The sequence below is a fragment of the Coregonus lavaretus genome (genome assembly GCF_964263955.1).
Source record: "Coregonus lavaretus genome assembly, chromosome: 9".
Taxonomy (NCBI): Eukaryota; Metazoa; Chordata; class Actinopteri; order Salmoniformes; family Salmonidae; genus Coregonus; species Coregonus lavaretus.
The window spans coordinates 40341062-40354460 of NC_139996.1; the positions used below are offsets into that span (position 1 = coordinate 40341062).

Consider the following 13399-nt stretch of genomic DNA (forward strand, 5'->3'; position numbering starts at 1 on the left):
ATTAAAACAGATAACAAAATATGAATATCATGGTTACTGTGTTGCAATATGGAGATTATGCAGTGCTGCAAGTTTCAGACATTTTCAATTACTTGATAGTGGAATGACCAACAGATAGTTGAATCGTTTTTAATAACCAAAATTACAAACAGTATAAAAATGGAAGGTTGGGAGATGGATCTTCTCCCCTGGTTACAAACCCAACCAGTGTGGGGATTACTTCAGTTCCTGGATTACTTCAGTCCTGGTTCTGCCCTTTTTCCTCAACTTCTTTCCCCTTTGCAGCTTTAAAAAGGACAAAAAGGGATTAACAATCTGAGTGGTCAGTCTTTTCTTGATGTGTCTATACTAATAACTATTTCGGTTTTCTAAAATGTTATTATCCATTTGAGTAACTGAATAGGTTCCCTTAGAGGCTGTGATCATCTGTTCACCTGCAGTCTGCAGTAGTCCCCAGTGTGTCTGCAGCCTCTGTCTCAGTCTCTCCATGGCCTCCATGTCCTCAGGGAGAGGGGCCCCTAGGGGCCCCAGCGAGGGAGCAGGGTCCCCCAGCAGAGAGGCTGCCGTGGCCCCTACAGCCTCCTTCTCACCCTCCTGGGATATGACAACAATATGTTAGAGGATCATCCCTGCAACACTCATATGACCCAAAAAATAAAATCATAATTCAAAATACTTTAAACCTGCATAGCTAGGACCAAAGGCTTTAGCAAGTCAACGTGGGGCCCTCACTCCCTTGGTGTCCCTCACCTGTAGAAGGGCCAGTGTGTGGCCCTGTGCCAGGCCCTGGAGTAGGCTGGTGATCTGTGCCCAGGCTGCCTTCCCCACCCCACTGCCTGGCCCCTGCACCAGCAGCACCAGCCCAGGGTCATACTCATAGGCCAGAGGTAGGAGCAGGCACAGCACAGCCTGCATCAACCCTGGCACATCACTGCAGCCCTGTGGTGGGACGCAAACACACACATTGACTGTTATAATACACTGTACACAACAGATGCTATGCATTAACATAAGGTAGAAAATAATAACATACATCTCCTCCATAAAACCTTGGCAAGAGCAACAAGAGAATCATGTCGTAGGAGTATTGTACGTTTCCTTTTCCAAATCATTTGCTCTACCTTTTTCAGACACACAGAAACCTGATATTTGGATTTCTGCTCCTCTGGCTCCTTACTGCTGATCTGCACCACTAGTGCTTTCCTAAAAGAGAAAGGTGAAGGAGATGTTTATGGTTTAGAAGGGTGTTTATGACTGTGTGGTTACTCAACGTACTGTGCAAACATTCTCACCCGTCCTCAGTGATGTATGTCGGGATCTCCCCATCCCCCAGGTACACCAGCAACAACCTGTGAAGAGAAAAAACCCACCAACAGTGTTCGCCACCAGTTTCCCTACTGGTTTATGCATGTCCAGTATTGAGAATGTACTCAAGGTCAAAGGTCATAAACGGTGTATACCGGTTGGTGAGAGACATCCCAGCATGCTGCACTGCACACAGCATCGCCACGGAGACATCAGGCACCAGCGCCAGACCGTTACGAATCTGACAGACAGTTAGCATCAAAGTTTATTGATAATAATAATAATAATAATAATTATTATTATTATTATTATTATTATTATTATTATTATAATAATAATAATAATAAAGTGCCAGGTTAGCCAAAGCCAAACCAAAAATCAGAGGCCAAACCACACCATCTCTCTACTATTTGTGATGCTGGGAATAATAGCCCCATAGTTCAGTTACAAATATACAGCACCAGTCAAGTTTGAACACCTACTAATTCCAGGGTTTTTCTTTAATTTTTACTATTTTCAACATTGTAGAATAATATTGAAGACATCAAAACTATGAAATAACACATATGGAATCATGTAGTAACTAAAAAAGTGTTAAACAAATCAAAATATGTTATATTTGAGATTCTTCAAATAGCCACCCTTTGCCTTGATGACAGCTTTGCACACTCTTGGCATTCTCTCAACCAGCTTCACCTGGAATGCTTTTCCAACAGTCTTGAAGGAGTTCCCACATATGCTGAGCACTTGTTGGCTGCTTTTCCTTCACTATGCGGTCCGACTCATCCCAAACCATCTCAATTGGGTTTAGGTCGGGGGATTGTGGAGGCCATCTGATGCAGCACTCCAGCACTCTCTTTCTTGGTAAAATAGCCCTTACACAGCCTGGAGGTGTGTTGGGTCATTGTCATGTTGAAAAACAAATGATAGTCCCACTAAGCCCAAACCAGATGGGATGGCGCATCGCTGCAGAATGCTGTGGTAGCCATGCTGGTTATGTGTCTAAATAAACCACAGTGTCACCAGCAAAGCACCCCCACACCTTAACACCTCCTCCTCCATGCTTTACGGTGGGAAATACACATGCGGAGATCATCCGTTCACCCACACTGCGTCTCACAAAGCCACGACGGTTGGAACCAAAAATCTCAAATTTGGACTCCAGACCAAAGGACAAATTTCCACTGGTTTAATGTCCATTGCTGGTGTTTCTTGGCCCAAGCAAGTCTCTTCTTATTATTGGGGTCTTTTAGTAGTGGTTTCTTTGCAGCAATTCGACCATAAAGGCCTGATTCACACAGTCTCCTCTGAACAGTTAATGTTGAGATGTGTCTGTTGAACTCTGTGAAGCATTTATTTGGACTGCAATTTCTGAGGCTGATAACTCTAATGAACTTATCCTCTGCAGCAGAGGTAACTCTGGGTCTTCCATTTCTGTGGCGGTCCTCATGAGAGCCAGTTTCATCATAGCACTTGATGGTTTTTGCGACTGCAAATGTTCCTTATTGACTGACCTTCATGTCTTAAAGTAATGATGGACTGTCATTTCTCTTTGCTTATTTGAGCTGTTCTTGCCATAATATGGACTTGGTCTTTTACCAAATAGGGCTATCTTCTGTATACCCCCCTACCTTGTCACAACACAACTGATTGACACAAATGCATTAAGAAGGAAAGAAATTCAACAAATTAACAAGGCACACCTGTTAACTGAAATGCATTCCAGGTGACTACCTCATGAAGCTGGTTGAGAGAATGCCAAGAGTGTGCAAAGCTGTCATCAAGGCAAAGGGTGGCTACTTTGAAGAATCTGGTTGATTTGTTTAACACTTTTCTGGTTCCTACATGATTCCATGTGTTATTTCATAGTTTTGATGTCTTCACTATTATTCTACAATGTAAAAAATAGTCAAAATAAAGAAAAACCCTTAAATGAGTAGGTGTGTCCAAACTTTAGGCTGGTAGTGTATAAATACACACACAATACCCTCTGTGTATTCATCATACTCCATCCCCAGGAATAGCAATGTGTTACATTACTTTATCACAAGCAAACAAAGGCAACACAAAGTGTACTGGTACTAAAGAAACACACAGGCAACAGTTACAGTGAGGGGAAAAAGTATTTGATCCCCTGCTGATTTTGTATGTTTGCCCACTGACAAAGACATGATCAGTCTATAATTTGATGTACGTAATGGTTCACAATGCAAACGACTTTTGATGAGTAAGATTAAAAATCACTCTCAACTTCTAAACACGTCTATCAACAGTGAGCTCACCTCTTGTTTCGTCATCTTTTCAAAGAGCGCGATGATGCTGCAGAGAGGCATGAGAGCTTCCTCCTCTGCCGACCCTTCAAAAAAGTTATCCCTGGTTATAAAATAAGACAATATTACTGAAGCTTCACCAAAAACATTGGAGTCCAATAAATATGATCTATAATCATATTATCAAAGTAAAAGTACAAATTGATTAAACAGGAACTATGATCATACTTTAAAAGACGCACTAGGCAGAAATCGCTCCGCCATTTCCTGGTTGCTAATTAAATTAGAATAGTTTGCCTAATTTCAGTTTATGTGACAAAACAAGCAAGTATAGTGTAGAGAATCATTGTACCATCTAAACCACTAAAATATATTTAACATAACCAAAAATATTGTATTTTCATCTGGTGTACAAAACCAAAAGTAAAAGACACAAAAACTGGAAGCATAGAAATAGCACACATAGAACAGATCTACCACTTCTTAGACTTGCTTTCAATGAGAATGACAGATCTATAAACACACATTTTCATGTGAATTTGATCAGGTTGCCAAAAACGTTACATAATGCAGCTTTAACAGTACTGTGGATGAATATATCTGTGGGTTGTGAATGTAGCTGGGGACATTTGTTGGGGACAGACTTAAAACTCTGTAGTATCTCAGGAGTATAGGTTAGGGACAGACCTGAGTCTTTGCAGTACATGTTAGGGACAGACCTGAGTCTTTGCAGTATCTCAAGAGTTGGGGCCAGTGATGATCTCACACGGTCACATCTGTCAGGGACCTCCAGGTCAGCAGGGAGCGCCACTTCAGTGTGGACCGGAGGAGCCAACCGGGACGGAGGCTTCATCCACACCACCTCCTCTTCCTCCTCTTTCTGACCATCCCCCTCTTCTTCCTGACCCTCTTCATCCTGACCCCCCTCAGCCTGCACACCCTCTTCCTTCTCTACCAGCTTACAGCGTTTAGTGCTGGGCTCAGACACGGGTGGGGCAACTGGAAGGGAATTGAAGAGAGGGAGGGAAGAAAGATAAGATTAATAGTTCTATTAGGATAATGCAGGTTGATATTTTGTAAATGAAGTGATAAGATCTGAGAGTGATCAGAGAGCGATGTTATATAGTACCTGCATGTTTGAGGCAGGCCCAGTACGGCTTGTGAGCTGATCTCACACACTGAATGGACTCCAGAGCACTGCAGGGACGGAGAGAGCGAGGCAGAGACACAATGCAGTGTTTTAACTTACTGTACAAGCTATTTAGGTTTATAGCCTTTTTAAAGCTCTGATTGACACGACAACCCACCTCTCACATGGGCCGTTCAGTTCTGATGTTTGGGGGGCGGGATCTCCGAGTAAGGTCTGGACGGTCTGGCACACTGATTGGGCCAGTGAGGTCAAGTTGTACCCTCCCTAAAATAGTTTTTTAGAGTGAATCGAGGTACAAAAAACAGCAGCAGAAACAGTTCCTGTTTTGTTCTTGTGACTCATTTCAGAACAGAGTGACACTGTTAAATATATAAAAGTCTATGAGTGACAGTCACCTCCAGGACAGCACACAGTTTCCCCCCAGCCAGGGACTTTAGGAGGTGGGTCAGGTGGGCAAAGATGTCTGGGGTGGCACACATGTGACCCTAGGACACAAGCATAAAATAACGTTTGATTATACTGTAATACCATAACAATAGTGTCTAGGCCTATATTTGTTTGTCATTCATTTAAGAAGTAGAATGCCTTACCTCTGGGTCTCCAATGGCAGAGTCAAAGCCAGCACACACAAAGACCAAATCTGGGCTGAACTGGAGGAAAGAGCATTAATTTCATTCAGTCATCATTTGAGATTGATATGTAGAGAGATTGAACATCACACATGTTTTGTGAGTGCTGCCGATTCTGACCCAGGAGAATGCCTCACCTCATATGCGATAGGTAGGAGAACATGGAAGAAGACAGAAAGGTAATCACTGTTCTCCATCCCCACCTGTAATCAGTCAAGAGATCAAATGATAACTGAAAGCATAATGCTACGGAGAAAGTAACAAGTACTGTATGGTAGGTAGGGCTCCTTGATATAAAATTACTTCTAGAATTCTACTTCTATGGGACTCACCTTGTTCCAGGGTACGTTGATGTTGAAGCCAGCACCCTTCTCCTTGCCCACACTGTCATAGTCCGATTCCCTAAGGTTGGGCCAGAAGCCTTGGTGCTCATAGCGGTGCCAGGAGAAGTAGAGCACACTGGGGGAAAGAGAGGGGCGTCAGTCAGAGCAATCTGCAGATCAGACAGGATGGAATACCAGACAAAAAGTCCAGTTAGGATCAAGAAAAGATACTCACCTTGGGTCATCCTCAAAAGCGAACTGCACCCCCTGTCCGTGATGCACATCCCAGTCCACTATTAACACCCTGGGGAAACAAAAACATTCTTAGAAAAACAACACACATTCTCCTATTCTATTTCTAATTCTATTTTGAAAGGCATACAGTGGAATCAGTTAAGAGTGGGTTCTATCCAGGCCCTGCTCACCTCTTGACATTGTAGTGTTTCTTGGCATAGTGGGCAGCGATGGCCACATTGTTGAACACACAGAAGCCGTTGGCAGCACTGCGCTGACTGTGGTGTCCTGGGGGCCTGGGGGAGGGGCATGATGAAAAGAGGTGGGAGGGAGATGAATCCTGAGTACCAGATACTGTAACTGTGCATACAGGAAGTCCATGACACCTTGAGGGGCATTGTAAATAAAACAGCTGAGGATAAACCCATATGTTCTCTGTTCCTCCATGGTTAAAACTCACCTGACCAAGGCCATGCCGTTCCTTACTTTCCCCGTCATCACACTGTCCACCAGCTGGAGAGTGGCCCCGATGGCCAACTTGGCACAGTGGTAGATGTTCTAGAGACGAAAACACAAGCAGAGAACATGGGTTTCACAATGCTAACTCTGTTTCCGTCAGCCTCATAGTCAGGTCTCGTTCTGTGCTTTTCTATATTATGTGCACTATATCTTCTCCAATTGGGACAATGCAGCGATTAGTTGATTGATTGACTAGTTGGTTGGTTAGTTGACTGACTGACTGTCCATGTCATCTCACCGGGTGGAAGTAGACATCCCCATACTGCTGGGTGAAGTTCCTCAGCTCATCCAGGCTCATGTGAGGTGTCTTCTTTACTGCCTCCAGGTACTCCTCACTGTAGGTACGACATAGAGCAGTGGATGTGTGTGTGTTTGTGTGTGTGTGTGTGTGTGTGTGTGTGTGTGTGTGTGTGTGTGTGTGTGTGGATAGACTCACCTGTGAGCCAGTAGGATCTCTGCGTCGGTGGCCTGGCGTACAGGCACAGAGACACAGCGATCAGCCAGACCCTCCTTCTGCAGAGCTGTGTGACTCACAGTCAGACGCTCAGGGACCTCGATCTTACATGCCGGGCTGAAGAGAGGACATGCAAAAGAAAAAAAGTAAGACAAACAATTAGCTGGGTCATTCCTGCTATGTCGTGACTTCTGTGAAAAAAACTATCAGAAAAAGGACATGTTTGACTTTCAGAAAAACATATTGGTCAAGCTCAGGTATTCAAATCCTAATAAATATAGGCATATTCTTCACACATGCACCATGGGATACTTCCACCCTGTTAGGGACATACACATAACTATCTGAAACAATGCATGTAAAGTGCCTTCGAAAGTATTCAGACCCCTTGACTTTTTCCACATTTTGTTATGTTACAGCCTTACATTTTCTAAAACATCAAATGTCCTTTGCTCTATTACGTTTCTTTATTTTCTTCAAATAATTATACATCAAAGGTTATTGACCCAAACGTCTTTTATTTTCGGAACCCGCGCTTCATTTGCGCCACATTTTTCCTAATAAGAATTTGGTCAAGATTTTTGCATATGTAGTTGACCCCTTCTATCTCTACAAGTTACCACAAAGACATACATAACATTTGATGGTATTGTTCAATTATGATTTTAAAACACTAACCTAACAGGGTGGAATAAAGCATAACAGGATGTAAAGCAATAACAGGGTGTAACTAACACCAATAATGAACAGAATATTTAAATAATTAAATATTTTTATGAACTTTTAAATTTACATTTACATAATTTAGCAGACGCTCTTATCCAGTGAAATGGTAAAAAAACAAACATTACATTTATAATTATAACCACTTTCTATTTAATACATTTTCTATTTACTTTGTCTTTTTAAAAACATTGTCAACCTAAGTTTGTAAAACAACATAAAAACACGAGTATTGCATTAGAACAACATAGCTAGATGTAAAACAATTGGATTGTATTTGAAAATCACCTGTTTGTTCAAGTTAAAAAACACTAATCAGGCATTTTATGATAAACAGCCCTACTCATTTTGCTCCTAACAACTCTTGGCTTAATAAAATGGTTACTCAGCATTTGTAAAATATGTCATATATACAGTTGAAGTCGGAAGTTTACATACACTTAGGTTGGAGTCATTAAAACTCGTTTTTTCAAACACTCCACACATTTCTTGTCGATTAGGACATCTACTTTGTGCATGACAGAAGTAATTTTTCCAACAATTGTTTACAGACAGATAATTTCACTTATAATTCACTGTATCACAATTCCAGTGGTGAGAAGTTTACATATACTAAGTTGACTGTGCCTTTAAACAGCTTGGAAAATTCCAGAAAATGATGTCATGGCTTTAGAAGCTTCTGATAGGCTAATTGACATCATCTGAGTCAATTGGAGGTGTACCTGTGGATGTATTTCAAGGCCTACCTTCAAACTCAGTGCTTCTTTGCTTGACATCATGGGAAAATCAAAAGAAATCAGCGAAGACCTCAATTCTGGTTCATCTGTACAAACAATAGTACGCAAGTATAAACACCATGGGACCACGCAGCCGTCATACCGCTCAGGAAGGAGACGCGTTCTGTCTCCTAGAGATGAACGTACTTTGGTGCGAAAAGTGCAAATCAATCCCAGAACAACAGCAAAGGACCTTGTGAAGATGCTGGAGGAAACAGGTACAAAAGTATCTATATCCACAGTAAAACGAGTCCTACAGTGGGGAGAACAAGTATTTGAGACACTGCCGATTTTGCAGGTTTTCCTACTTACAAAGCATATAGAGGTCTGTAATTTTTATCATAGGTACACTTCAACTGTGAGATCCAGAAAATCACATTGTATGATTTTTAAGTAATTAATTTGCATTTTATTGCATGGCATAAGTATTTGATACATCAGAAAAGCAAAACGTAATATTTGGTACAGAAACCTTTGTTTGCAATTACAGAGATCATCAGTTTCCTGTAGGTCTTGACCAGGTTTGCACACACTGCAGCAGGGATTTTGGCCCACTCCTCCATACAGACCTTCTTCAGATCCTTCAGGTTTCGGGGCTGTCGCTGGGCAATACGGACTTTCAGCTCCCTCCAAAGATTTTCTATTGGGTTCAGGTCTGGAGACTGGCTAGGCCACTCCAGGACCTTGAGATGCTTCTTACGGAGCCACTCCTTAGTTGCCCTGGCTGTGTGTTTTGGGTCTTGTCATGCTGGAAGACCCAGCCACGACCCATCTTCAATGCTCTTACTGAGGGAAGGAGGTTGTTGGCCAAGATCTTGCGATACATAGCCCCATCCATCCTCCCCTCAATACGGTGCAGTCGTCCTGTCCCCTTTGCAGAAAAGCATCCCCAAAGAATGATGTTTCCACCTCCATGCTTCATGGTTGGGATGGTGTTCTTGGGGTTGTACTCATCCTTCTTCTTCCTCCAAACACGGCGAGTGGAGTTTAGACCAGAAAGCTATATTTTTGTCTCATCAGACCACATGACCTTCTCCCATTCCTCCTCTGGATCATCCAGATGGTCATTGGCAAACTTCAGATGGGCCTGGACATGCGCTGGCTTGAGCAGGGGGACCTTGCGTGCGCTGCAGGATTTTAATCCATGACGGCGTAGTGTGTTACTAATGGTTTTCTTTGAGACTGTGGTCCCAGCTCTCTTCAGGTCATTGACCAGGTCCTGCTGTGTAGTTGGGGGCTGATCCCTCACCTTCCTCATGATCATTGATGCCCCACGAGGTGAGATCTTGCATGGAGCCCCAGACCGAGGTTGATTGACCGTCATCTTGAACTTCTTCCATTTTCTAATAATTGCGCCAACAGTTGTTGCCGTCTCACCAAGCTGCTTGCCTATTGTCCTGTAGCCCATCCCAGCCTTGTGCAGGTCTACAATTTTATCCCTGATGTCCTTACACAGCTCTCTGGTCTTGGCCATTGTGGAGAGGTTGGAGTCTGTTTGATTGAGTGTGTGGACAGGTGTCTTTTATACAGGTAACGAGTTCAAACAGGTGCAGTTAATACAGGTAATGAGTGGAGAACAGGAGTGCTTCTTAAAGAAAAACTAACAGGTCTGTGAGAGCTGGAATTCTTAATGGTTGGTAGGTGATCAAATACTTATGTCATGCAATAAAATGCAAATTAATTACATAAAAATCATACAATGTGATTTTCTGGATTTTTTTAGATTCCGTCTCTCACAGTTGAAGTGTACCTATGATTAAAAGTACAGACCTCTACATGCTTTGTAAGTAGGAAAACCTGCAAAATCGTCAGTGTATCAAATACTTGTTCTCCCCACTGTATATCGACATAACCTGAAAGGCCGCTCAGCAAGGAAGAAGCCACCATAAAAAAGCCAGACTACGGTTTGCAACTGCACATGGGGACAAAGATCGTACTTTTTGGAGAAATGTCCTCTGGTCTGATGAAACAAAAATAGAACTGTTTGGCCATAATGACCATCGTTTTGTTTGGAGGAAAAAGGGGGTGGCTTGCAAGATGAAGAACACCATCCCAACCGTGAAGCACGGGGGTGGCAGCATCATGCTGTGGGGGTGCTTTGCTGCAGGAAGGACTGGTGCACTTCACAAAATAGATGGCATCATGAGGAAGGAAAATGATGTGGATATATTGAAGCAACATCAGTCAGGAAGTTAAAGCTTGGTCACAAATGGGTCTTCCAAATGGGCAATGACCCCAAGCATACCTCCAAAGTTGTGGCAAAATGGCTTAATGACAACAAAGTCAAGGTATTGGAGTGGCCATCACAAAGCCCTGACCTCAATCCTATAGAAAATGTGTGGGCAGAACTGAAAAAGTGTGTGCGAGCAAGGATGCCTACAAACCTGACTCAGTTACACCAGCTCTGTCAGGAGGAATGGGCCAAAATTCACCCAACTTATTGTGGGAAGCTTGTGGAAGGCTACCCGAAACGTTTGACCCAAGTTAAACAATTTAAAGGCAATGCTACCAAATACTAATTGAGTGTATGTAAACTTCTGACCCACTGGGAATGTGATGAAAGAAATACAAGCTGAAAGAAATAATTCTCTCTACTGTTATTCTGACATTTCACATTCTTAAAATAAAGTGGTGATCCTAACTGACCTAAGGCAGGGAATTTTTACTAGGATTAAATGTCAGGAATTGTGAAAAACTGAGTTTAAATGTATTTGGCTAAGATGTATGTAAACTTCCGACTTCAACTGTATAAGGATACATGAACGTTTAAAAAGTGCCCCCCCTCCCCTTCTTTCCTCTCTCTCTCCTCCACTTCACTCCCTTCTAAAACCCTTCCAACTCAACCCTTTTCTCCACTCCTCTCCAGCCCCCCGTCCACATACTGCAAGTCCCCTTTCTCCAGTTGTAGCTCAATGGTTTCCAAAGTGGTCTTTTATGTACCTTTTATGTAACCCCAAGCTCGGGGATCAGGCATACTACCTGGTGGTCAGCGTACCAGCTGATGTCATCGCGTGGGCTTGGCCAGAATAATTTGTTTATTCCATTACGGTGCATGCACTTGACCTGGATGTTATCCTCCTCCACATATGTTATGATTCCTGGGTATGGCTCATTGTCATAGGACACCACACACCACTGACCAATATGTTGAGAGTGAATGGCCTCTGGTCGCCACAGGATTTCAATGGTGCACACAGATCTTGGCGCCTCAACAGCTTCTAGAGTTGATCTTGGAGCCTCAGCAGCTTCTAGGTTGATCTTGAAGCCTCAGCAGCTTCTAGTTGCTTATTTTAACTCAAAGCAGGGACAGTCCATGACCCCCTCATCTATTTGGCAGAGACAGGTTATGTCTCTGTACTTGATGTGACCTGGCAACACACTTATCACTTGATGCATCTTCATTGTGCCTTTCACTGCAGTTTTTGGGGGATAAAAGCCCATGGCTGTAAAGGCTAAATATACGTAAAATATAAATGTATTGTATTATGTAAATGGTAATAAATATTGCCACAAGTAATTTATTTTCTGACAAAATGTTCACCCTATTAGGTACATGTTCCACCATGTTAGGTGCATATGCCTAACAGGGTGGAACCTAACAGGGTGGAAATGTGGAGGCTAAATTAGCCTGCCACCGTCAGTGATCAAGATATCGCTAACATAAATGGTAAACAGTTGAAGAGAATGTTAACTTTTTTGTCAAACATATTTTTAAATTCTAAAATTGTATAACATGTTCATCTAATGTACCCTAATAGGGTGGAAATGTAAGAGTGAGACATACTGACCAACATCATGAAACATTAAAATATAGATAAAACCGAGTGTTGATACTTAGCACTGCTGTTTTCCCGCCATTCACTTCCTGAATGTGATGTCATTATGGGAAGGGGCTGATTTACTACAAACTAACAGCGTGGAAAGTGAAATCAGGGACATGGCAAAAACGCCTACATCCACTGAAAACAAAATTGTAAAGATTCATAAAATTCCCCTTGAGATCCATATCTTTGTGTTTTTATGGTAAAGAACACCTAACTTTATATTTTGGAATCCACATTTTACACTAAATAAGAGGTGTTCTTCCCTGGGGACAGAAAAGGCACCGCATAACAGGAATGACCCAGCTAACAGTGTGCACTCAAACACTTATGAACACGTACACTCACCCTACACATGCTCGTCCTAATATTTCTAAATTCCATTATTTTACTTTTAGATTAGTGTGTATTGTTAGACATTACTGCAATGTTGGAGCTAGGAACACAAGCATTTCGCTACACCCGCAATAACATCTGCTAAATATGTGTATGCGACCGATAAAATGTGATTTGATTTTGATTTGGCTCGCTCACTCATACGTACACATCATAGAACGATAGTTATCAGTGGTTGAACAACATAATGCACAATCAGGAAGCAGACGTACTCAACCCATAACAGTTTGTAGCGGGTCATCTCCTCGTCATAAAGCAAAGCGGTTCCAGACGACATCTTTCAACAAAGTAGTCGCGACTTCAATGCTAGAAGAAAGGGATCACAACTTTCAAGCTAAATTGACGGAATATAGGAATAACGTCGTGGGAGAGACAAAAAGTGAGTAAAAAATCACCCAGCATTTACATCCCGCCCTGAATGTAGGGGCGGGATCAGCCAGCGGCAGCTTCCTGCATGCGCGATTCATTTGCAGTCTGGACGCGGATTGGTGAATGTCTCCTGCTCTGACTGCAGCTGGGAGGGACTGCTGCGCGAGGACTGGGCAGCCTGTGATTGCTTTGGGACGGGGGTGGGGCCCTCCAAAAGTCTCCAATAACACCAGAAAAAGTCGCTAAAGGGGTATGAATAATCGCTAAATATAGCGACAAAGTCGCTAACCACAGGACATATTTGATTGGTCTTAACGTGTACATTTACACATTTTGAATTTCATTGTTTTTAAGTATTAATAACACAGGTGGATTTGGAAAATTACTTTTTAAGGTGATGTACATTTGTTGAGCTCACTCAAAATAAAAT

General features: G+C 42.5%; 1 protein-coding gene across 1 annotated transcript; it reads right to left on the reverse strand.

Moving 5' to 3' along the window:
• Positions 1-113: 113 nt before the first annotated feature.
• Positions 114-13052, reverse strand: hdac10 (histone deacetylase 10). Its single transcript, XM_084169372.1, has 20 exons — positions 12813-13052; positions 6867-7001; positions 6669-6765; positions 6372-6469; positions 6103-6207; positions 5913-5981; positions 5687-5813; positions 5492-5557; positions 5316-5375; positions 5121-5210; positions 4883-4989; positions 4705-4772; positions 4295-4574; positions 3588-3678; positions 1461-1546; positions 1293-1349; positions 1122-1203; positions 751-939; positions 435-594; positions 114-285 (listed from the first exon to the last, which is right to left on the reverse strand). The coding sequence occupies exons 1-20, from the start codon at positions 12875-12877 to the stop codon at positions 239-241; spliced, it is 2079 nt and encodes a 692-aa protein (XP_084025498.1). The 5' UTR covers positions 12878-13052; the 3' UTR covers positions 114-238.
• Positions 13053-13399: the final 347 nt, after the last annotated feature.